This window comes from Delphinapterus leucas, chromosome 7 (assembly GCF_059928025.1).
Source record: "Delphinapterus leucas isolate spDelLeu-1000000601 "Yukka" chromosome 7, BTC_Dleu_Yukka2, whole genome shotgun sequence".
In the NCBI taxonomy this organism is placed as follows: Eukaryota; Metazoa; Chordata; class Mammalia; order Artiodactyla; family Monodontidae; genus Delphinapterus; species Delphinapterus leucas.
In genome coordinates this window covers 12,980,659-13,003,527 of record NC_143135.1, presented here as the reverse complement: position 1 = coordinate 13,003,527, position 22,869 = coordinate 12,980,659, and the positions used below count along the sequence as shown (strand labels likewise).

Genomic DNA, 22,869 nt, shown 5'->3' with positions numbered 1-22,869 from the left:
GTGAGAAAGTGGCTGTCTGCAAGCCAGGAAGAGGGCCTCACCAGGAACCAGCCCTGCTGGCACCTTGATCTTGTACTTCCAATCTCCAAAACTGTGAGAAAATAAGTTTCAATTGTTTTAGCCACCCAGTGTATGGTATTGTGTTATGGCAGCCTGAGCTGATTAAGATAGTCATTATTAATGGGCCAGTGGGAGCCCATTCATTCTGGCTCCTGTGACCTTTTGGGTTATCTTCATCATTCTTTCAGCTTTCTTTGCTTTCTGACATAAGATATTCCAGGTTCATCTTGTACTTTCCCTGGTCCAGGCCTAGAATCAGCCACTTCTCCAAAGAGTCTTGGTTCTATTAGTGGAACATGGTATTTAGAAGCCAATATCTGGGCCCTAGACGTGCTCATTGCTACTGGCATGTCACTCCCAGGCACGAGTGTTTGTGCACACACACACACACACACATTTGTAACTATATTTATTTCTCTATTAAGCTATATATTTAGAAATCCAATAGTTCACACTAATCTCTACAATTCCAATTCAATATGACTGGGTCCCTTTGGTTTTCTCCCTTTCATTATTTGTAACTCTCTTCTTCAATAGTGACCTGTCACCCATTACCTTTAATATGTTTACTTATTTGATCAACCCTTCTATGTAATCAAATTCTCATTGCCACTCCCTTCCAGGCACAGATCCTTCTTCAATCCATCTTTGTTCAAATGCCCCATTGCATGCCCTATTTGCTCTACTCAAGCTCTAACAGGGAATTCCCTGGTGGTCCAGTGGTTAGGATTCTGCACCTTCACTGCTGAGGGTGCGGATTCGCTCCCTCGTCAGGGAACTAGGATCCCACAAGCCACGTGGCTCGGCCAAAAAGTTTAAAAAAAAGAAAGAAAGAAAGAAAGAAAGCTCTGACACCTCACACCCAACCTTCTCCCACTTGGGTTTCTCCTTAGCCCACTTAGGCCCCAACAGCCCATGCCAGCTGCCCACCTTACCTGACTTGGTCTCTGACACGCTGCACTGGACATATTCCACCCACCACCACCACGTGGATGCTCTCCTCACTTTGCTCAGGCACCTATGCTAGGCCTTTCTCCTCCAGGGTGTCCTCATCACCCTGCTCTGACTCTGACACACCACACCAGGCTGCCCTGTGCATAGCTGCCCTCCTTGCCCTGTTCAGGCTCCAGCTCCCAGACTGCCCATCTGCATGGATGTCTTCCTCACCTTTCTTGGCCCCAATACCCAGCACCAGGCCTTGTCCACATGTGAACTCCTTTCTCCCCTTACTTGGGCTCTTACACTTCAGGATGAGGCACCCGTGTGTGTGGGGACCCTTCTCTCTCCACACAGGCTCTACCTCCCCACACTGGGGCTTCCCTTGTGTGGACACTCTCTTCACCTAGTTGGGCTCCGATATCCCACACCAGGCCACCCCTCCACATGGATGCCTGTCTTGCTCTGTCCCACCTAATGGTTTTAGGACTGACAAGAAGAGAAGGGAATGAAGATGAGGAAGAAGAATGCTGCTCTATTCTTTATTGTTCCAAAGCACTTATCACTTTTGTATTAGTCTGCTAGTTTCTGCCATTAGTTTCACAATAACAAAATACCACAGACTGGGTGGCTTAAACAACAGAAATGTATTTCCTCACAGTTCTGGTGGCTGGGAGGTCCAACATCAAGGTGCCAGGAAAGCAGGTTTCTGGTGAGGCCTCTCTTCCTGGCTTGCAGATGGTTGCAGTAAGACTGTGTCCTCAGACAGTCTTTTCTCTGTGCAGCACAGAGAGAGAGAGAGAGAGAGCTCTCTGGTGTTTCCCCCTCTTCTTATGAGGACACCAGTCTTAACGGATTAGGGCCCCATCCTCATGACCTCATTTAACCCTAATTACCTCCTTAAAGGCCCTGTCTCCTGATATAGTCATACTGGGGGTTAGGGCTTCAACACATGAATCTGAGGGACACAATTCCGTCCATAACACCTTTCTAACAGGCTTTCTACGTTGCTGGTTTACTATGTTTACTGTTCATCACATCTTCCTCTCCAGCCCTGCATGTCAGCATTTAAAGGTGCTCCTCACCTGCAGGATCTTGCCTCTGGCTCACGGTGGCAGCCCCCAAACCTGGAAGGGCAGCTGGAGGAACTCCTACATATGGGCACAGAGACACGTGTGTCTGAGGAAGCTCACGTGGGGAGCCTCCCTCCCACTCTCCTCCACCCGTCAGACCTCGGGCAGGGAAAATCAGAATTGCTGGGACCAGGTACAAACAGTTTATTTTTCTGTAAAGAGCAAAGTACAGAGAGGTGGGGGAGGGCAGCCGGGCCTGGAGGAGCAGCAGTGGGCAGGCCCCATGCCCTGGCTGAGGCCAGAGGAGGCCCTGGAAGCTGCCCCAGGAGTAAACAGGTACTGGAGGTGCAGCCGGTCAGGGCGGCCTTCAGCGTGAGGCTAGAGAAGGAGCAGGGGAGGCGAGGCAGAAGCTCATGACCTGATGGGGTCACACAAAGCCAGGCTTCATGGATGAGCGGTGGCAGTTGGGGCAGCTCCGCGTCCCGTTGTTCTGCAGGCACCTTGGGAAGCAAAGGGCCCTGTCCACTCAGTGGGCCTGTCCTCCCATCCTGGGCCTGGCCCTCTCTCCTCCCCCTTCTTCTGCAGGTGCAGGAGGTATCCACAGCGCCCCCCCCCCCACCCCAGGCTCCTGCCAGCAGCCCTGCTGGCCCCTCGCACTCTGCCTTGGGGATGCCTCCAGGGCAGAGCCTGGGCTGGGAGTCAGGAGGTTGTGATGGGGGCAGCTCTGGCCCTGGGCATCTAAATCCCATGACCTTTGAGATGCCTCTCTGGCCCTCTTTGGGGAGAATAATAGAACATCCACCTCATAGGGCTACTGGGAGGATTCAGTGAGTTAATAGGAAACGCTTGGAACGGGCATGGGATGCCGAAAGCACTGTGTAAGTCTTTGCTGTTCGTATCACTATTGTGACTAGGCCCCAGGGAGGCCCCGAATGCCTCGTGCCCACCGGCGGGGCACTCACCTGAGGTGGAAGATGTGGGAGCAGGGCAGAGCCTGCAGCCGGCTATTCTTCTCGCCTATGGACTCGCCGCACAGGCCGCAGTAGAGCTCTGTCTCCTCCACGCACTCGTGGAAGCGCACGACGTGGGCGCGCAGCTCCCGCTGCAGACCTCTGCTGCGGTAGATGCTCTCGCTCAGGCAGTGAAGCTTGAGCTGGCTCAGCTGGGGCCGGTGCGGCCAGGAGAGCGGGACGTGGGGATGAGACAAGTCAGTGCCAGTGAGCAGCTGCCCTGCTTCCCTCCTTGCCCAGCCCAAGAAGCTCTCCCCACAGGGCCGCCAGGTGGTCAGTACACAGGGCTCCTGTCCTGGCTGCATTCCTGCCTTGCTGGTGGGCCTAGGAAAAACGTCCTGCCCTTTCTGGGCCTTGGTTTCCCCTCACGCAGAAAGGAGGTAGGTGAGATGGGTGATCCTTACTCCTAGAACCCGCTGGGGATTCCATGTTTTTGAAGGATTTTATTGACCAAACCTGCTGCACTGACCTCATAATAATTAATTTTCTTTCCTGTTTTTGTTAATTAAATACACGCAGCAGCTCATCAGCACTTCTGAAGAGCCCGAGAGATCTGAGTAAACCGGAGCAGGCATCATCCAGCCAAGGCACATATATTTAGCATGTTAATTGGACTGTGCACCTGATCCCTGAGAAATGCACATCTTCTAGAAGACTTTGAGAAACACTGAGGTTATTTTCAACATTTAAAGGTTTGGATATGATTATCAAATTTGGAGGGGCCACATATACTATGAAAGGAACACGGGCTTTGGAGTTAGCACATCTCTGAGCCTCACTTTCCTCATCTGTAAAATGGGGCTTGCTGTACCCACCTTGCAGGGAGCCACTGAGGCCTGGAACCGATACCTAGAAGAGCCCCGTGATGCCCACCTCTGTATGAGTGGAGGCCACTGTTAGGAGTTTTAATGACCATCAAGAAACCTCTGAGGAATTCTGATATCCCCTGAGCTATGGAATTCTTGCCCTGCCCTCCGAAGTGCTCTCTGGGTGGAAGAGAAACAGCCAGGGTCTGGGGATGATGGGGGCGGCTCCTGGAGATCAGGAGAGGCTCAGTGCATGAGCAGGCTCAGGGGGGCCTCCCCACGCACCCAAGATCCCACCTTGGGCTCTTGACTCCAGACCCAGCAGACGGACTCAGCTCTGACCTTGTTCCCCACCTCCTCGGCCAGGTCCTGGGCTCTCTCGATGGCCTCCAGAGCCTGGAAGATGAGCACAGGCCAGGGCTGCAGGCAGAGCTGTCCGACAGAGGCCTTAGCTCACAGGGAAGGAAGGGGTAGGGAGGGGTGGGTCTGGGGAGGGCAGCACCGGTGGGCAGCTGCCCTGTGTGTGAAGGTAAGAGGAAAAGGCTGGGGTACAGTCACCAGAGCTGCCTCAGTTTACTCAGATATAGAATGGGAAGAACATTCCTATTTCACGAGGTGTCGTGAAATCATAGGAGGCAGTTAAAGTGTCCTGAGTGCAAACCCCAGGCCTAGCCCTTTACTAGCTGTTGGACTGGGCAAGTCATGGACCTTCTCTGAGCCTGGAAAATGATCTGGAATCCCCTGGCCTCATGGGACTGGGGTGAGGCTGATGTTAGACAAAGTGTCTGAAAGAGTCCAGCCCAGAACCAGACCCACACATTGTTGGTTGACCTACTGGCCTCAAGTGGGAGCACTGGGGAGAGCTGGGAGCTGCAGGAAAGGGGTCCACCTCACCTTGTCCAGCGCCTTCCTGGCCACCCAGCACTTGGCCACACCCAGCAGCACCTGTACCTGCCCCAGGCGGTTTCCAATCTCGGTCATGATGCTCATGGCAGAGTCGTACCTAGGGAAGGCTGTCTGCACAGCCAGGTCAGGGGTGGAGTCAGGCCAGGCCAGGCTCGCACCACCTCCCCCTGCATCCCGGTGACCTCACCTCCAGGTCCCCACGGCTCCGGTGGATGTCAGCAAAGCAGAGCAGGCAGAGTGCCTGCAGTGGCCGGTCCCCATGCTGCAGTGCAATCTTCATAGACTCCTGTGACAGAGGCCGGTCACTCAGACCTGCTTGTCTGCCCCCCACCACTGGGGTGCCTTCACCCATTGGGCCCCTCTGATGGGCAGTCCAGGGTCACCAACATCCTCAGAGCCCAATACACCTTTCACGGTGCTGAGGCCCATGCACTGAACCACTGAGGTCTGACAGCACTGGAAACTGAGGCTCTGAGAAGAGAAGTGACTTGACCAAGGTCACCAGGTTATTAAGTGGCAAAGTTGGGATTCGAACCCAGATCAGTGGAACTCCAGAGACTGGCTCTCTTCCTACTTGAAGTGCCCCATAAGGGCACTTTTTTTGGCAGGGGTTGGGGGGCAGAAGGAAGTGCTCTCCCCTGAAAACAGACTAGAAGGGAATGAGGTTTGGGGCAGGGGGACTGGGGAGCAAACACATCCTTCAGGGGCTCAGCTGTAGAGAGGAGGGGCCAGGGGCAAGGCTTGGGGGCCTCAGTGGGCTGAGTTGGCAGGAAGAGGCACTGGGCCCAGACCCTGCCTACACTACCACCCTCTAACTGCCCCCATTCCCTGCTGCCCCACCTCACAGCACTCCATGGCACTGCCCAGGTGGCCCAGCAGGCGATACGCCACAGCCATGTGGTACTGGCTCATGGCCCGGTACTTGAGGCTCCAGCCTTTGCCATAGTCGTTGACGAGCTCTGCAGCCTTGCAGGGGAAGAACAGGGCTTTCTCGTAGTCCTGCAGGGGACACAGGGAGGGGGTGGGCTGGGAGGGGGCACACTGAATGGCAGGAGCTGCCCCTAAGTGGAACGCTCCACCGCGTGTTCATTCATTCATGCATTCATTCTGGTGTCCAGGGAAAGAGTGATCCAGACAGAGGGAACAGCCAGTGCACAGGTGTGGGCTCCATGAACACAGGGGTTTTCATCTGGTTTGCCGATGTATGGCAAGAGCCTAGCACAGTTCCTGGCACTTAGCCTAAAGTGTTTATTGAATGAATGAATGAATGAACGAATGAATGAGAAGGAAGAAAATACAGTTGGCTTCTCCTCTCACCCAGTCCCAGTTGGGCCCCTCGGCTTCAGAGACACACAGAAGGGTGGTGGTGGGGATATCAGAGCCCACTCCAACCCCACTGGAGTTTGCCCCCTGGCACCCAGTCATCACTGAATGTTCGGTGACTGCCAGCACAGTCAGCTCAAAAAACATTGGGACAGACTCACTGAGGCAAAGAAATCATCCTCTCACCTTTCTTTCTCCTCAGAGTTCCAAATGTCTTCTCAACCTGTCCATTATTAGCACATGAGCTCACCTTATGCATGCACCATTAAGAAAACAGAAGAGGGACTTCCCTGGTGGCGCAGTGGTTAAGAATCCGCCTGCCAATGCAGGGGCCCTGGTCCAGGAAGATCCCACATGTCGCAGAGCAACTAAGCCCGTGCACCACAACTACTGAGCCTGCCCTCCAGAGCCTGCGAGCCACAACTACTGAGCCCGCATGCCACAACTACTTAGCCTGTGCGCCACAACTACTGAAGCCTGCGCGCCTAGAGCCCATGCTCCACAACAGGAGAAGCCACCGCAATGAGAAGCCCGTGCACCTCAGCGAAGAGTAGCCCCCGCTCGCTGTAACTAGAGAAAGCCCGCGCACAGCAACAAAGACCCAACGCAGCCAAAAATAAACAAATAAATAACTTAACTATTTTTAAAAAAAGAGAAGAAAATCAGAGAGGAGCTCCCTTATCCACCTTATCCGTCAAACCCACCAGATCTGTTCCCACACTGCCTCCTTTCCTGCTACTCCCTGCTCCTATCAAATTAAATATGACCCCCTCCATGTGGGCTCTGGAACCCCCTCCCCAGTCTCTTTCTACTGAATCATTCCTATCAACGTAAAATCACAGCCTGGCATTTCTTATCTCATTTGAAAAACAAAACAAAACAAAAAAATCAAATAACCTTCTTCGACCTCATGTCCCGTTTAGCTACAGCCCCACTTCTCTGTTCTTCTTTGTAGAAAACCTATTTGAATTTTTATTTAATATCTAACAAGTTAATATGACCAAAAGAGAACTCTCAGTAACCCCAATAAAAACCTGTTCCTAACATACTTAATTTGTACTATGTACTTTTTATTAATTAATTTATTATTTATTTATTTATTTTTGGCTGCACCGGGTCTTAGCTGTGGCACGTGGGATCCTCGTTGGGGCATGCAGACTCCCGGTTGCGGCACGCATGCGGGATCTAGCTCCCCGACCAGGGCCCGAACCTGGGGGCCCCCGCATTGGGAGCACGGAGTCTCACCTGGACCACCAGGGAAGTCCCTACTATGTACTTTTTAACTTGAAGCCATGTAAATGTTTTACAGACTGTAAAATATTAAATTTAATTTTAAAAACCCTAAAAATAGAAAATGGAAACAAATGACCTTAATGTATATCATTATATTAATATTACAATCAATTCTAATCATAAGTATATATTATAATACAATCAAGGTATATTATAATATTCTATCATAGTATATTACGATTGTTTTATAATATATATTAATATATTTTATATTATATATTGTATATATTAATATAGCCATACAGAAAAGTTATTATTTCAAAGGACCTTAAAATATATACTTGAACAGTTCAGTCACAGTGGGATATATTATAAAGACAAAAGAATGGCAAAGAAATCAAACCTCATTCGTCATTTTTTTTTTTTTTTGAGTAAGACAATATTGGTATTGTCTTTTGAAATTCTTTTATGTACTTTGTAGGATAAAGTAAATATTTAGAAACCAAGATTTTCAGTCTAAGAGAAAAGAGAATCAAGTCTGAAATAAATTAAGAAAAATCCTGAAACATTGGATTTGAATTGGAAATATCAGTATAAAGTCCAGTTGTCCTCACAACAGAAGAGATTTAGTAGCAACAACAACCCAGTAGCCGCGAGCATCCTGAGAGCCCACGTTTGGTCTTTAAATACCATTTCCTACTAAAAAAGGACCCGGAGGAATGGCTGGCTCCAGGTTTGGAGCAGGAAATAGAGTGGGCCCTCTGGATTCGAGGGTTCCACATCCTTGAATTCAACCAACCGACGGTTGAAACTATTGGGGGGAAAAAATCCAGAAAGTTCCGAAAAAGCAAAACTTGAATTTGCCACACACCAGTTTATATTTACATAGCATTTACATTGTATTAGGTATTATTATAAGTAATCTAGAGATGAGTTAAAGTATGGGGTGGAGGGAATGTATGTAGATTTTATGCAAATACTACACCATTTTATATAAGAGACTTGAGCACTCCCGGATTTGGGTGTCCTGGGGGATCCTGGAACCAATCCTCCGCAGATACCGAGGGACGACAGTATAGAAAACGAGTGTGGGACAGGCTATTGTGGCAGAAAACAAGAATGCTTTCTTTCAAAGACTAAATGAAGTCTCGTCAAAAGGACACAGTAGCCATACTGAAGAGAATTCCACTGACTAAAATTAAGATAATCGAGCATCAAAAGGAACAATGATTGCAACTGACTGACGAGTACTGAATATTTTTTTAAATCCATGATTTCACAACGATACTACAAAAAGAGGAAGCAAAACAAGTAAGTGTGATCATTGAAGGCAACTATCACATCAACTCATTATTCTGGAAAGTGGTAATTAAAGGAAAGGGAAAAAGTATTTATTCTGCCTTTCCTTAAGGAACTGTATTTCAGCGTAATCAACTAGCTCCAGTTAAAGAGGGAAAGTTCTCCCTTATAGAAAAATCCCAGCTAATAATTGCAGAAGGCATGATAGAACTTGGAAATCACCATTTCCTGAGAGTTGAAATGAAAGAATTGATTCAGGCAACAAACATCAATGGATGCTCAAACCATTACGGAAAATGTTGTTGCAGAACTGAATATTCACAGCCAAAGTGTCACCCCACAAGTTAACCTACTGGTCGTGAAAGGAAGACAGCACGATTGAAAACAGTGGGATCAGGTGGTCACTCCCTTAACTACCGATATGATGTGATATGAAGCACGCAGCCTCACTTGTATAGTATTCTCACCAAAAATGCGTGACCTAAATCTTACCAAGTCATTATGTAAGTTCTAGTTCATAGAGAGTCATGGAGACAAAGAAACAACTTACATGACTCCTTGAGGAAGCAATGAGACAATGAGATGGAACATTGTACAAGGCAATTAATCCGGCTTCCTCAATAAACCATGGAAAATAAAGGGAAGGGTAGGAATTCTCTATAGAAAGAGACTCGGGAGACATAATAACCACTGCAATGTGTGGTTCTTGTTTGTATTCCAATTCAAACAAGCCGAGGATAAAGGCATATTTTCAGGATAAGTAGAGAAATTTAAGAGATAATTGTTCAATATGGTGTGTGTGATAAATAGTATCGTGATTATGTAAGAAAGTGTCCTTATATCAGAAAATGGTCTTTTTTTTTTTTTTTTCAGAAATGCACACAGAATTACTTCGGGGTAAAACATCATGATGGGGCTTCCCTGGTGGCACAGTGGTTGAGAGTCTGCCTGCCGATGCAGGGGACGTGGGCTCGTGCCCTGGTCTGGGAAGATCCCACATGCCGCGGAGCGGCTGGGCCCGTGAGCCGTGGCCGCTGGGCCTGCACGTCCGGAGCCTGTGCTCCGCAATGGGAGAGGCCACAACAGTGAGAGGCCCGCGTACCACAAAAAAAAAAAAAAATCATGATGTCTATAATTTTGTATCACAACACTTCAGTGAAAAATATGTAAGTCAAATATGGCAAAATATTAATAATTGTTAAATCTAAGTAGTGGGTATATGGAGATTCATTATATTATTCTGCTTTCCTGCATGGTTAATTTTCTTCATAATAAAAAAGGTTATAAAACACCCCTATCCCTCTCCAATCCTATTGCATCTCACTGAATGGCTTCCGCATACATCTGGTTGCTGAAAACAAAATCCTCAGTGTGGTCGTGGATGACTCTCACTTCCTCATACTTCCACCTCTGATCCATCAGCATTTACACTCTCCAGGATTTTTTAAGCATCTACTATGTGCCAGGCACTAACATCCCCCATGGGCCTAGATGCCTAGGGGGAAAGAGAGCAAATGCTCAGGACCAAAAGTCTGAGGTCATTGACCCCATCAGTTTCTTCTCAATCTGCCATCTCCCTTCCCCCTTACCTCTCTGACTCCACCACCGCCTACCTTCTTCTCACACACCTGCTGCAGCCATGCTGGCCTCCATCCTTCCTGGAACATACTGGGTAAGGTCCCCCAAGGGCAGAGCTGTGCTTTAACTGTTCCCTCTTTTTCATTCTTTTGCCAGATTTCTGCATGGTTCACCCTCTCATTTCTTCCAAGACATCAGACATCACCTCTACAAGGCCTTCCAACCACCCTGTTTGAAATTGCAACACCTCATCCTCAGCACTTCTAACCCCCTTTCCCTGCTCGCCTTTTTCCTAGGCACTTTCCACCATGCTGTATACTTGATTTGCTGATTGCATTTATTTGTCTCTCTCCCCCAGCTAGAATGCAAGGTTCATGAGAACCCATGGACTTGGCTGTTGTTTTCACTGTTGCACCCTAGGCCAACAGTGTCTGGGATATCATAGATGCTCAGTACATATTTGATGAATGAATCCTTACAACCACGCTGTAAAGTGGGTTTCATTCTCCTTCATTTCATAGGTTCAGAGAGGAGAGGTGACTTGCCCAAGATCACACAGCAAACACGTGGCAGTACAGGTTCACGGCCTGTCCTCACATAGGAGCTTCCCATTCCCCCAGGAAGTCAGACAGATCAAGGCTTGAATTCTGGCTCTGCCCTGCCTGGCCATGTCTTTACTTCCTGGCTGTCTTTTCCCTCCCAGGCTTTCGTCTGCCTCATCGCTACCTAAATGGGAGGGCTAAATGAGGTGATGCAACAGGGAGCGTGGCTCACGGGAGACTCTCAGCGAGCCCGAGACTCTACCACCCTCCCTGGGGGGCCGGGCCCACCTTGACCTGGGCGTAGAAGCTGCCCAGGCTGCAACAGACACGGCACTCGAGCATGGTGTCATCGTTGTTGTGGGCATAGCGCAGGGCCTTCTCGAAGCTCTCCAGGGCCTTCTGGAAGAGGCTGAGGCCCAGGAAGGCGTTGCCCATGCTCAGGCTGACCTGGCCTCCGAGCTGGGTGGCTGCCCGGGTGCCGGGCAGGCCGAGGCAGGTCTTGCAGTAGGAGATGGTCTTGTGAAACTCGCACAGCTTCTCGTTGCTGCGCGCCAGGTTCAGGTAGCTCTCCAGGAGGAAGTTGGCATCCTCCAGCTCCCGAGCCGTGTCGATCTGTACCACAGCAAACTGCCCGCCAGGGTGGCAGGCCGGGAGCGTCAGCCTGGACCCTGAGCCTGGGACCCGAGCCTCCGTCCCTCCAAGCCTCACAGCCCAAAGCCTCAGGCCCAGAGCGTCCACCCCCGGCCTCAGATGCGCTCCCTGCTCCCCAGTCCCAGAAGCCCCAGAAGCTGCAGCCCAGGAGCCTCCACCTCCCAAACCCAGACCCACAGCTTCCACCTCTCCATCCTGAGCCTAGGTCTGCAGTCTCCACCACCCACCCATCCGCAGCCTCAAACCTGGAGCCAGCGCCCCCTAGGCTCATACTCAGAACCCCAAACAGGAAGGCTGGAACCTCGACTCTGAGACCTGGCCTTCAGCTCCCCGAACCCTGAGGCTTAGAACCTCAGTCTCAGAGCTTCAGACACCAGAGTTCAAGGCCACAGGCCCAAATCCAAAGCCAAGACCCAGTGGATTCAGGGCCTCAGGCCCCAGCCACTAGCCTATGGGATACAGGGGAGCCTGAGGAGGCAGGAGGGGGGCTGGGAGGCCTGGGAGAAATCTCGCCCCGGCCCCGCCCTCCCAGCCCGGCCGCGGCGCTCCCACCTTCAGCATCTCCTTATAGCGGCCCATCTCCGAGTGGGCCGTGACCAGGCAGCCCAGCACGCGGAAACGCCCCACGAGGTCCGAGCTCTTCTCCAGCACCTTCGTCCACACCTGCAGCGCCTTCTCTGTCTGGTTAGACTGGTACAGCTGGAGCCCCTTCGCGATCTGCTGCTTCGTCTGGTCCTGCCCCATCCTCCCAGCGCCCCGAGCCCCCTCCAGAGAGACCCTGGTGGCTCCGTGCCTCTAGACACTCATGGAGGGGGCCGCAGAGCGCCAGCTGCCCACCAAGCCCTCAGAAGGAGCAGGGCCTGGATGGAGAGCAGGCGCCACCCTGCGAACAAAGCTGGTCCGTCGCTGTCCGCAGCTGTCCCTGCCAGTTGGGGCCACGTGGCCGCCAAGGAATGTCAGCCACAAGGTCACGCGGGGCCTCTGCCACACCCACCCCCGAGCTGGGAGGAAGGTGCCTGCCCCCCCAGGCATCCCCTTGGGCGTCTCTTCAGCACCTCTGACACTGGCCCTGAGCCTCCTGGCTGGGCAGGCCCTCCCCGCAGCCTTGCCAAGGAGCCGCCCCCAGGGGTGGGCTGAGAGCTGGAAGAAGCAGGGATGAGGCTGGGCACACAGGCAGCAGGGAGGCTGGGGCCTCTCCCCATCACAACCTTCCCCCCAGACCCACCGACCCCAGGCTCTGTTCCTGTGAGTCACTGGGCGCCGAGGTCCCTTACCCGTGCACGTGCCCACACCATCCCAAAGTGTCCTCACAGCCCCACCCCAGCCACAAGTCGTTCACCTCTCTGGGCCTCAGTTTCCTCATCTGTAAATTGAGGCTGCAATAGGCTAACAAGCCCTAACCCACAGGCTTGCTAGGAGCCCCACAGTGGGGTGGGTAACAGCGTGGACCCTGGAGCCAGGCTGCCAGGGTTTGAATTCTGACTCTGCCGTTTATTATCTGCATGGGCACCGTGACTTTGGGCAGGAGAATAATGGTTCCTACTTTACTGGATTTTTTTTTTTTTTTAAGATTTCTTTCTTCTCCATGTGGACCATTCTTTAAAGTCTTTATTGAATTTGTTACAATATTGCTTCTGTTTTATGTTTTGGCTTTTTGCCCACGAGCCATGTGGGACCTTAGCTCCCTGACCAGGGATCGAACCCATACCCCCTGCATTGGAAGGCGAAGTCTTAACCACTGGACTGCAGGGAAGTCCCTTTACTGGACTGCTGGAACTAAATGACTTAGTAATTGACAAGGACTTAGAACAGTGCCTGCCTGACACACAGGAAACACTATGTGACAATAAGCAAGAGGTTATCTAGAGCTGCGTCTGTATGCTCCATGGCAAACTGCCCATGAGGAACAGAAGTTGCCCTTTGAAGGTTTAAAAGATACCCAATTCCAATCCCAGTCCCAGTTTGAAAGGGTCCCTTACAATGAGTTTTAATGCCAGACACAGTGGAGAAGGGCAAAGTCTTGTATAGGGAGCAGACCAGTGAAGTACTGGGGCTCATGGGGTTGAGAGAGGCTCCTGCCATCTCCACCAGCTTGACTCACCCCATCTTTCTCTTCCCTCTCTGCAAACCAGACTCCTTCTTGCCCCAGGGCAAATTTGTCCTTTCAGAGTGGACACTGGCTTTTAGTATACAAGCATATCTCGTTTTATTGCACTTTGCAAATATTTCGTTTTTCACAAATTGAAGATTTGTGGCAAACCAGCGTCGAGCAAGTCTATCGGCACCGTTTTTCCAACAACATATGCTCGCTTCTTGTCTCTGTGTCACATTTTGGCGATTCTCTTTTGGCAATTCTCATCATATGTCAAGCTCTTTCATTATTATTATGTTTCTTATGGTGAGGTGCAATCAGTGATCTTTGATGTTACTACAATGACTCACTGAAGGCTCAGAGGATGGTTAGCATTTTTAGCAATAAAAGATTTTTTAGTTTAGGTCTGAACATTGTGTTTTTAGACATAATGCTATTGCACACTTAATAGACTACAATATAGCACAGACATAACTTTTATATGCACTGGGAAACCAAAAACTTCATGTGACTTGCTTTATTGTGATGTTCGCTTTACTGTGGTGGTCCCGGACCAAACCTGCAGTATTTTCGAGGTGTGCCTGTATTCACAAATTTGTACATTGATCAGCACAAATTTCTAATATCAGAACATTTTCATCACCCTGAAAAGAAGTCCTGTGCTCATTAGCAGTCACCCCCCATTCCTTCGTGTTATGGGGTGCTGAATTGTGCCCCCGTTCATATGTTGGTGTTGATATGTAGACCGCACCCCCCAACCTCGTAATGGGCCTTATTGGAGACACCGTCTTTTTTTTGGCTGTGCCACCTGGCTTGTGGGATTTTAGTTCCCTGACCAGGGATCGAACCCGGGCCCTCTGCAGTGAGAGCACGGAGTCCTAACCACTGGACGGCCAGGGAATCTCCTGGAGACACCATCTCTAAAAAGGTAAAATGAGGTCATTAGAGGGGGCCCTGATCCAATATGACTAGTGTCATAAGAAGAGATCAGGACATAGACACACAGAGGAGGAAAAAGAGTGTCATCAACAAGCCAAGGAGAGAGGCCTCAGAATGAAACCCACCCTTTTAACACCTTGATCTCTGACTTCCGGCCTCCAGAACTGTGAGAAAATAAGTTTCTATTGTTTAAGCCCTCCAGTCTGTCGCACAGTGTTACGGTAGCCTGAGCAAACGAATACAACCTCTGCAACCACAATCTACTTTCTATGGACTTGTCTATTCTGGACATTTCATATAAATGGAATCATACAACATATGGCCTTTTGTGACTGGCTTCTTTCACTCAGCATAATGTTTTTAAGGTTCATCTATATTGTAGCATGAATCAGAACTTCATTCCTTTTTATGGCTATATAGTATTCATTGTACTATTCATTGAATAGTATTCAATACACCATTTTGTTTATCCATTCATTAGTCGATGGACATTTGGGTTGTTTCCCTTTTTGGTTATTATGAATAAGGATGCTATAAACATTCATGTACAAGTTTTCACGTGGACACGTTTTCATATGTCTTGGGTATATACCTAGGAGTGGAATTGCTGGGTCACAGGTAACTCTGTGTTCAACTTGTGAGGAACTGCCAACCTGTTTGCCCCAGGGCCTTTGCCCCTCGTGGTCCCTACCCTGACATTCTGCCCAGTTAAGTCCTAGTTGAGGTGGATCAGCTTATTATTACACTCATAGAGAATTACATTCCATTCTGATACAAGATTTACCATATTCATTAATGAGGTTACTGGCTTAGTGCCTGTTTCCCCCACTCAGATGTGTGGGCAGGGACTTCATCTCATTCATCACTGACTATGTCTCCAGAGCAAGACCTGGCACACAGTGGCCACTCAATAAATATGTTAAATTAATGGGGAAAAAAAGGGGAGAAGTGAAAATTTAATTTTGAAATTTAAAGCAACCGCTCCAGGCTTACAGCCGATCTGCCATGTCTGCCTCGTCCTGGGGAAACTGAGTAGAGGCAGAGATGACTTCCTGTTTACTGCGAGCAAAATGGGTCCAGAGTGGGGCAATCTGGGAGTGGGGCGGGGGTGCATGCTCAGCATAGGTCGAGGGGATGGAGGAGGGGCCCTTGGGACTCGACAAGGATACCGGGACGCCCCAGGGGACGTGCTCTTGAACCGGGACCACAGGAAGCTGGGAAAGCGGGGGAGAGTCGGGGAGCCACTGACACAGGAGAGTTGGCTGGGATCTTCCTCTCAGCTGGGAAGGTGGGTCCTGGGTTGAAGTTAACCTCCAGAGGGGAAGGAAGCTGGGCACACAGGGCAAGTGCTGAAGAGCCAGCAGATTCTCTCCCATTTGTAGGCCAGATATAGTCCAGCCACGAGTTCGAGTCGAGTCTTTGACAGGAGGGAAGGGAGGCGGGCAGTTTGCCTCAGCATCCCAAAGGAATCTGGAACCACAGCCTTACGGGTACCTGGGAACGCGAATGATTGCAAAACTCAAAAACTTGACAGTTTCCTCTGCCCCAGAGTCAGCAATTTGCTGACCACTGCACACAGTTAGGTCAAGGTCATGCTCCTTTAGGGCAAGGGTGTGGTCTTTGTACCACCAGCACCTGCACAGCCCCTGGCAAAGTGTGAGGAAACCAACAGAAGTGTAACAACTAACATTTCCTAAGCTGAGCATTTCTTCCAGTTTACAGATAACTGGGAGGCACACAGAGGTAAAGCGACCTGCCCAAGCACACACTGTGACCTAGAGACAGAGCAGGGACTGGACCCAAGCAGTGTGACTCTAGTGGTCCTACTCTTAACCATGATACTGTCCCGGAAAAGAGGAGAGGGAGAAAAGTGAAGGGGAACTGGACAGCCGTCTTCAGGAATCATAGTGATTTTCATCGGACACACCCAAGCCCACTGGGAATGCTGTCCAAGGCTCTGGCCTGGGTGAGCAGAAGAAATGTATACAAAGAAGGCTAAGGAAAAGGTGAACGGAATCAGGCCTTGCTCACCGAAGCCCAGCAATGAAGGCTGACAAAAGGCCCCCAGAACCGGGAGGGCGAGTCACAAAATGAGTCTCTTCTGGGCCACTTAACCTCACAGGGCCACGGGACAGCAGGAGCCTGGGGGCTTGTTCCAAGTGCCCGCTGTGTCAGGTACCAGCTACGCGGCCTGGTACACTTTAGATTCCCGTTTTATAATCGAAAGTAGAAAATGAAGTTTGGGCCTGAAGCAGGGCTCACAATCTGGCATTCAAGGGCTGATGATTTCCACGTTGGTTGGCTACACTTGTTATCTGGGAGATTTCATATAAGAATCAGCATTTCCTGCTTCTGTTGAAGACTGGAAGCTCAGTCAATCCCCAGGCCCATGAGTCTGCATGTCAACCAGTCAAGTGGTTGGTGTCTGGTCTCAAGAGACCAAGAATGTCTCTCGTTCGCCCAGTCCCCACCTCTTGCTATTCTTGCCTTGACACTGAGCCAACTGTCACTTGTCATCTTAGATCGGCCTCCTTTCGCAGGCTTGCCTCACCTGCCTGGCCCCTGCATTTATAGCCCCTGCACAACAAATGTAACTGGAGGGGACAGTCCCAGGCCCCTTCTGCCAAGATTAGCGGGATCCTTGGGACATCTGTCCCTCTCGACAAATTCATTTTCCTAGTTGTAAATGGAGCTTTACCTTTCTGTCAAAATTTCTGTGAAAACCAAATGAGACGATAAGAACTTGCTTTGAAAACAAGATGTTGCACTAATGCCCCTCTAATGGACCTCCTGAGCCTTCCTTGAATTGGCTCTTACAGTTTATAGTAGTGAAAAATCTAGAAATAACCTGTGTCCAATAGGACAGTCGTTGAGAAACCATGAAATGCTATGTAGTCTCTAAAAGTGAAAATGGTAGATTTCCAGTGTACATGTCCAGATGGAAGGGTGCCCGTGACAAAGTAACTGAAAAAAAAAATGCAAACATTCTGTACATTAAGGCATGATCTCATTTTTATTAGCAAGCATCATTATATGTGTACATATTTTTGTATATAGAGAGAAATTCTGGAAGCGTACTCCCCCATCTGTTTGACAGTTATCAATGGGCTATGGGATGGGGAAATGCTCACTGTTAACTCTGATGTACTTAGGGTCGTTAGCGACTTGAATGAGCATGTCTGCCAAGGGTGGCAGTGTGCTAAACGTTGGAGGCACTCTCTCATCTTCCCAGCCCTGCTGGGTGGGTGTTTTCATTTCCATTTGGCAGGTGAGGAATCTGAGGCTGAATCAAGTCACCTGCCCAAGGTCACACAGCTGGTATTATAATCAGATTAAGACCCCTAAACACAAGCTTTCCCACCACACGCTAAGTCCTCGTCTATAACATTATGTTTTGGAAAAAAAAAACCCTCAAACCTTAAAATAACTTAAAAAAATAAAAGCCATTGTGTCATGTAAGCCCCAGGCTCTGGGCACTCTCCACTTCAGGAATGACCAGGCTGGTGGCACTCTCAGGGCTGGAGGACCACACGTAGGTTCCCCTCCACCAATTTCCTCACGGGGCAGGAAGCTGTATTAGCAGAATTCTTGGAAAGTGGCTCTAACGGACTTGGCCATCATTTGTTTCACAGCCACTGAGGGCCTACAGAGAATCTGGGTACTGGCTGGTAGCTAGTAATCTATAAACAGGTGTGAAAATAAGTTATTCCCTTTCTTTCTGGAGTGGATGGAAATTTCTAAATAAAACTCGAATGTAATGTAGTTGGGGAAAAAAGCATGTCCGGAAGCTCTTGGACAAAAGCAACTGCCATCTTTTGATATTTAGTTGTTCATTTACTCACTCATTAAACGTCTCCTTGATGCTTATTATCTACCAGCCCCTAAGGCTCTTGTGAAGAACAATACTTACATGGTTCCTGCCTTCATGAAGCTCCACTCTAAAGGTGGAATTTAAACCAGGGCCCCCAAGGTCCACCATTCACTCCCAGAGGAATATGCTCTGCAGGAGTCAGGGTGACCTGGGTTAAAATCCAACTCTCTGGGCTTCCTGGTGGCGCAGTGGTTGAGAGTCTGCCTGTCGATGCAAGGAACACGGGTTCGTGCCCCGGTCCGGGAGGATCCCACATGCCGCGGAGCGGCTGGGCCCGTAAGCCATGGCCGCTGAGCCTGCGCATCCGGAGCCTGTGCTCCGCAACAGGAGAGGCCACAGCAGTGAGAGGCCCGCGTACCGCAAAAAACCCCCACAAAAAACCAAAAAAACCCACACCAGACCTGGATGCTTTAAGTGGGCAAATTGTATAGTGTGTGAATTATACCTCAATCAGACAGTACAGAAACACCCAAAACTTCAGGAGGCCTCAGGTCACTGGGACCCTGCCTGGGGGGATGGGGGTGTGGGGAGGGAAGCAGGGCCAAGGTCCTATAGACTTGGCTGCAGGAGTGTCGGGACAGCCGTTCCCGGCTGAAATGTGTTCACTTCCCCATCCCAAGATCTGACTTTGATTGAAAAGAACAACAGTCCTCTCAACAGCTGGAGCCTTTACCAGTAAAGAGAAAGCCAATGTATGCAGAAGAAATTAAACACCAGATGGTGGCGGGGGCGGGGGGGGGTTAGAAAGGACTCCCCAGAGAGAAGGAAAGAGCTTGAAAAAGGCAGAAGGTGCAAAAAAAAGCCATCTATGATCCCTCCTGGAAGGACAATGTTATCAGACATTAGTTTGACATTCCCAGAGGTGAAGGAACAAACTTGCTCTTTCATTTCCTTCCTGATGGCTTTTCTTCATCAGGGACTGAGATGCTCAAGTGAGCACAGCATGTAAAGTACCTGGGAGAGTTAGGGAGGCCATGTACTGACCGAGAAAGCCAGTAAGCCGGGAACCAGGAGTGTGGCAATTAGGTGCCTAAGGAATCTATTCAAAGATAAAAGGTGACTGCATGTGGGTTTTTAGAAGAAATAGTTTAAGACACAGATATATGATTATAAAGATGCACAAGTCTAAATTCTGAGGTTAAAAATAGTACCTATGGCATAGTCCCTTTTTTTGGTAAATTTGGTAAAGAGAAACAACAGCCTTTAAGTATGATGTTAAACTGGAAGATATTCAAATTGTACTTAACATCCTTTTTTTTTTTTTTTTCTGGCCGCACCACACAGCATGTGGGATTTTAGCTCCCTGACCAGGGATCGAGCCTGTGTCCCTGGCACTGGAAGCGCACAGTCTTAACCACTGGACCCCCAGGGAAGTCCTCATTCTATTTTTATATCAAGTTCTATCTCAGGAATACAGGAGTCCTAAGACGAAGATCTACCACCTCAATCGTGAGTTACAGAACATCTGTGCTAAGTGGGAGACAATCTCTGGTTCAACCACCCTCTACTCACAGAGGAAACAGGTACGGGAAGGGAGTCCATGCGGAAGCCCCTGACTCTCCACCCTGACCCAATTCCCCAAAGTGTGAAACAGATCTCTTTGAGAAGCCACCCCATGGACATTTTATACATACTGGTTATGCAGCTTAATGTGTATTTTATTTTGGCCGCACCGCTAGGCATGCGGGATCTTAGTTCCCCAACCAGGGATCGAACCCGTGCCCCGTGCAGTGGAAGTGTGGAGTCTTAACTACTGGACTGTCAGGGAAGTCCCTTAATGTGTACTTTATTTTACATTTTTAAAATGTTTATTTATCTTTGGCTGAGTTGGGTCTTCGTTGCTGTGCACGGGATTTCTCTAGCTGCAGTGAGCGGGGTCTACTCTTCGTTGTGGTGCGTGGGCTTCTCATTGCAGTGGCTTCTCTTGTTGCAGAGCACGGGCTCTAGGCGTGTGGGCTTCACTAGTTGTGGCACGCGGGCTCAGCAGTTGTGGCACATGGGCCCAGTTGCTCCGCGGGCATGTGGGATCTTCCCAGACCAGGGCTCGAACCTGTGTCCCCTGCATTGGCAGGCGGATTCTTAACCACTGTGCCACCAGGGAAGCCCCAATGTGTATTTTTAAATAATGTGTATTCTACAATTAGGACACCAAACTTGTAACTTCACAAATACTAATGGTCAGAATGAGGTGAAATTATAAAAGGTGGATTTCAAGTTGATTTAAAACATTAGGTGGTGATGGTTGTATAACACTGAATGTACTAAATGTCACTGAACTGTTTACTTAAAAATGGTTAAAATAGAAAATTGCTATATGTATTTTTACCACAATGCAAAAAAAAAAAAAATTAAAATAAACACGAGGTAAAGAACAGCTTCGGTGGCAACAGATCTAGGAAAGAACTGTGTGGCAGGAGTGACGTTTAAGAAGCACTCCAGTCCTCACGGGAAGTGGCACCTTGCAGGAGCACTATGACAACTTGGAGCACTGAGTTACCCCTTTAGCACCGAGACAGTCACTCTGAGGACAAAGCTGAAATGATGCACCACCGAGGGAGCCACAGAGTTGTAGGCTCCCTTCCCTAGAGCCTAGAGGACAGCATGCAAACCGTGTGTGATGAGACTGTGTAGGTTAACTAAAGCACACCGATTTGCTTTTACAGAGTTACTTCTCCTTGGGAGTAGTTAAGAGAAAGGGCTTGGAAGTCAGGCAGACCTGGTTTGACTCTCAGTGCACACCACTTTCCAGGAGCAACCCAATTTCTTTTTAGTTTGATCCCAGTCTTATTTTTAAAATGTGTGTAGGAAAAAGACTTAATGAAATCTAATAGTAACTTTGGACACAGGGGAACAAGGTCGTGAGGGAAGGAGGTCTTGGTGTGCTGCCGCCATTTCTTCTGCCTTCAGTCTCTGCGCCTGGGATAGAGCATCTGGAGGTTCACAACCTCTGTGGTCCGTAGGAGCCACTAAGAGGAGAGTCCAGGGAAGAATCTGCCATTTTCAGTGGAAGACAAGTGGCAGTTACTGGCTATGATGATTTTGTACTTTGGATCTCGATTTACTGCACCTTTCTTGATAGTAAGACACCAACTGCTTAAAAAATAATCCATGAGGGAATTCCCTGGCAGTCCAGTGGTTAGGACTCCGCGCTTTCACTGCCGAGGACCTGGGGCTCAATCCCTGGTGCGGGGGCTAAGATCCCACAAACCCTTGGGTGGGGGGGTGGGGGCGGGGGGCGGGGAATCCATGAGACAGATATGAAGAGGAGCATTTTAAGAGGTGCACTCTCTTTGAAAAAAGGATCAAACTGTTGAACTCAACATACTAGATACGTCTGTAAATAAACTTATGGCATAAAAAAATAGTAACTTTAGTTATTTTTGGGGGGGGATTAATGTTTTTTAAACAACCCGATTTTTTTTTTCAAATAAAGTATTTTTATTATTTTTATTTATTTGGCCATGCCATGCAGCATGCAGGTTATTATCTGAGTTCCCCGGCCAGAGGGATCAAACCGTGCCCCCTGCAGTGGAAGCACGGAGTCTTAACCACTGGACCACCACGGGATTCCACAACCCAGTTTCTTTTAACCTCAGTTTGCTCATCTGCTAAATGGGGATGAAAACCGTAGCTCCCTCCCAGGGGCGTTATAAAGACTAGAGCATATAATGTGTATCGAGTGTTTCCCACAGCACTAGGATGGTGGTGAACAGTCAGTGAACATTAGCTAGGACAATTACTGCATAAACATTTCATGGGCTAGTACCCAGTACAACCCCCACTGGGAAATGCTACTCCAGACACACCCCACACAGAGCGACTCTGATGAGAAGGTTGAGGCCTGGCCCACCCACAGGCCATTGCTGGTTGCATGCCCCTAGACAGGCGCCAGCTTCACAAAGACTGGCCTCCTGGAGGATGAGGATGGCAGTGGCAGGTAAGGAGCAGACAAACTTATAATTCAGCCAGAGGGCCTGGGACTCCTGGCCCAGGGGCTGACTAAATCTGCAGTTCACAGAGGTTTGAGGAGGCCCAAGTATGGGCCTCACTCAGAGAGTGACCTAGAATTACTGAGTTGTAAACCCAAGAAATCTTAGAAATGCCCTTCTGTGACCCTGTTCTGAGGTCCAAATGAGGGGAAAGGAGCTGCAGCACTTTGGTCTGGAGTGCTGAAGACCTGGAGAGGAAGAGCCCCACGCTCTGGGCCTCAGTGCTCGCTGGCTGCCTCCCCAGGTGCAGGAACTCCACAGCAGGAAGGGACGCGCACTCACAGGTCTGGGCTAGCTCTGCAAGGTGGCAGCCACTACTGGCAACAGAAGCACAAAAATGAAGGCTGCCAAAAAACTTTAAAGCGCCTCCCTATTAGCGGGGATGCTGAGAAGAATGCAGGATGATAGAGAAGGCAGTTTTCTGGAAGAAATTCTCTTTCGGGAGCCTGGGGTGGCCCCACTGCATGTTAACAGGTAATTCCGGGGCGCCCACCCCTTCTTCAGGAGTGCCGCCGACCCCTCCAGCCCCCGGCTGCCACCTACCCCAACAATCAGTAACTC

The 22,869-nt window shown here is 49.4% G+C and overlaps 1 protein-coding gene across 5 annotated transcripts; it reads right to left on the bottom strand.

The window, feature by feature from the left end:
• Positions 1-2,258: 2,258 nt before the first annotated feature.
• RAPSN (receptor associated protein of the synapse) lies at positions 2,259-22,788 on the bottom strand. 5 transcript variants are annotated; one of them, XM_089914844.1, is made up of 8 exons: positions 11,970-22,788; positions 11,055-11,393; positions 5,632-5,790; positions 4,979-5,077; positions 4,780-4,902; positions 4,183-4,281; positions 3,032-3,231; positions 2,259-2,569 (listed from the first exon to the last, which is right to left on the bottom strand). In XM_089914844.1, exons 1-8 carry the CDS (start codon positions 12,159-12,161, stop codon positions 2,497-2,499), a joined length of 1,284 nt encoding a protein of 427 aa, XP_089770970.1. In that variant the 5' UTR covers positions 12,162-22,788; the 3' UTR covers positions 2,259-2,496. The 5 variants fall into 5 exon arrangements, with proteins under 5 accessions (XP_089770970.1, XP_022448004.1, XP_089770966.1 ...); XM_022592296.2 differs by having other exon boundaries at positions 4,228-4,281; XM_089914840.1 differs by lacking the exon at positions 4,183-4,281.
• Between the last annotated feature and the right edge of the window lie 81 nt (positions 22,789-22,869).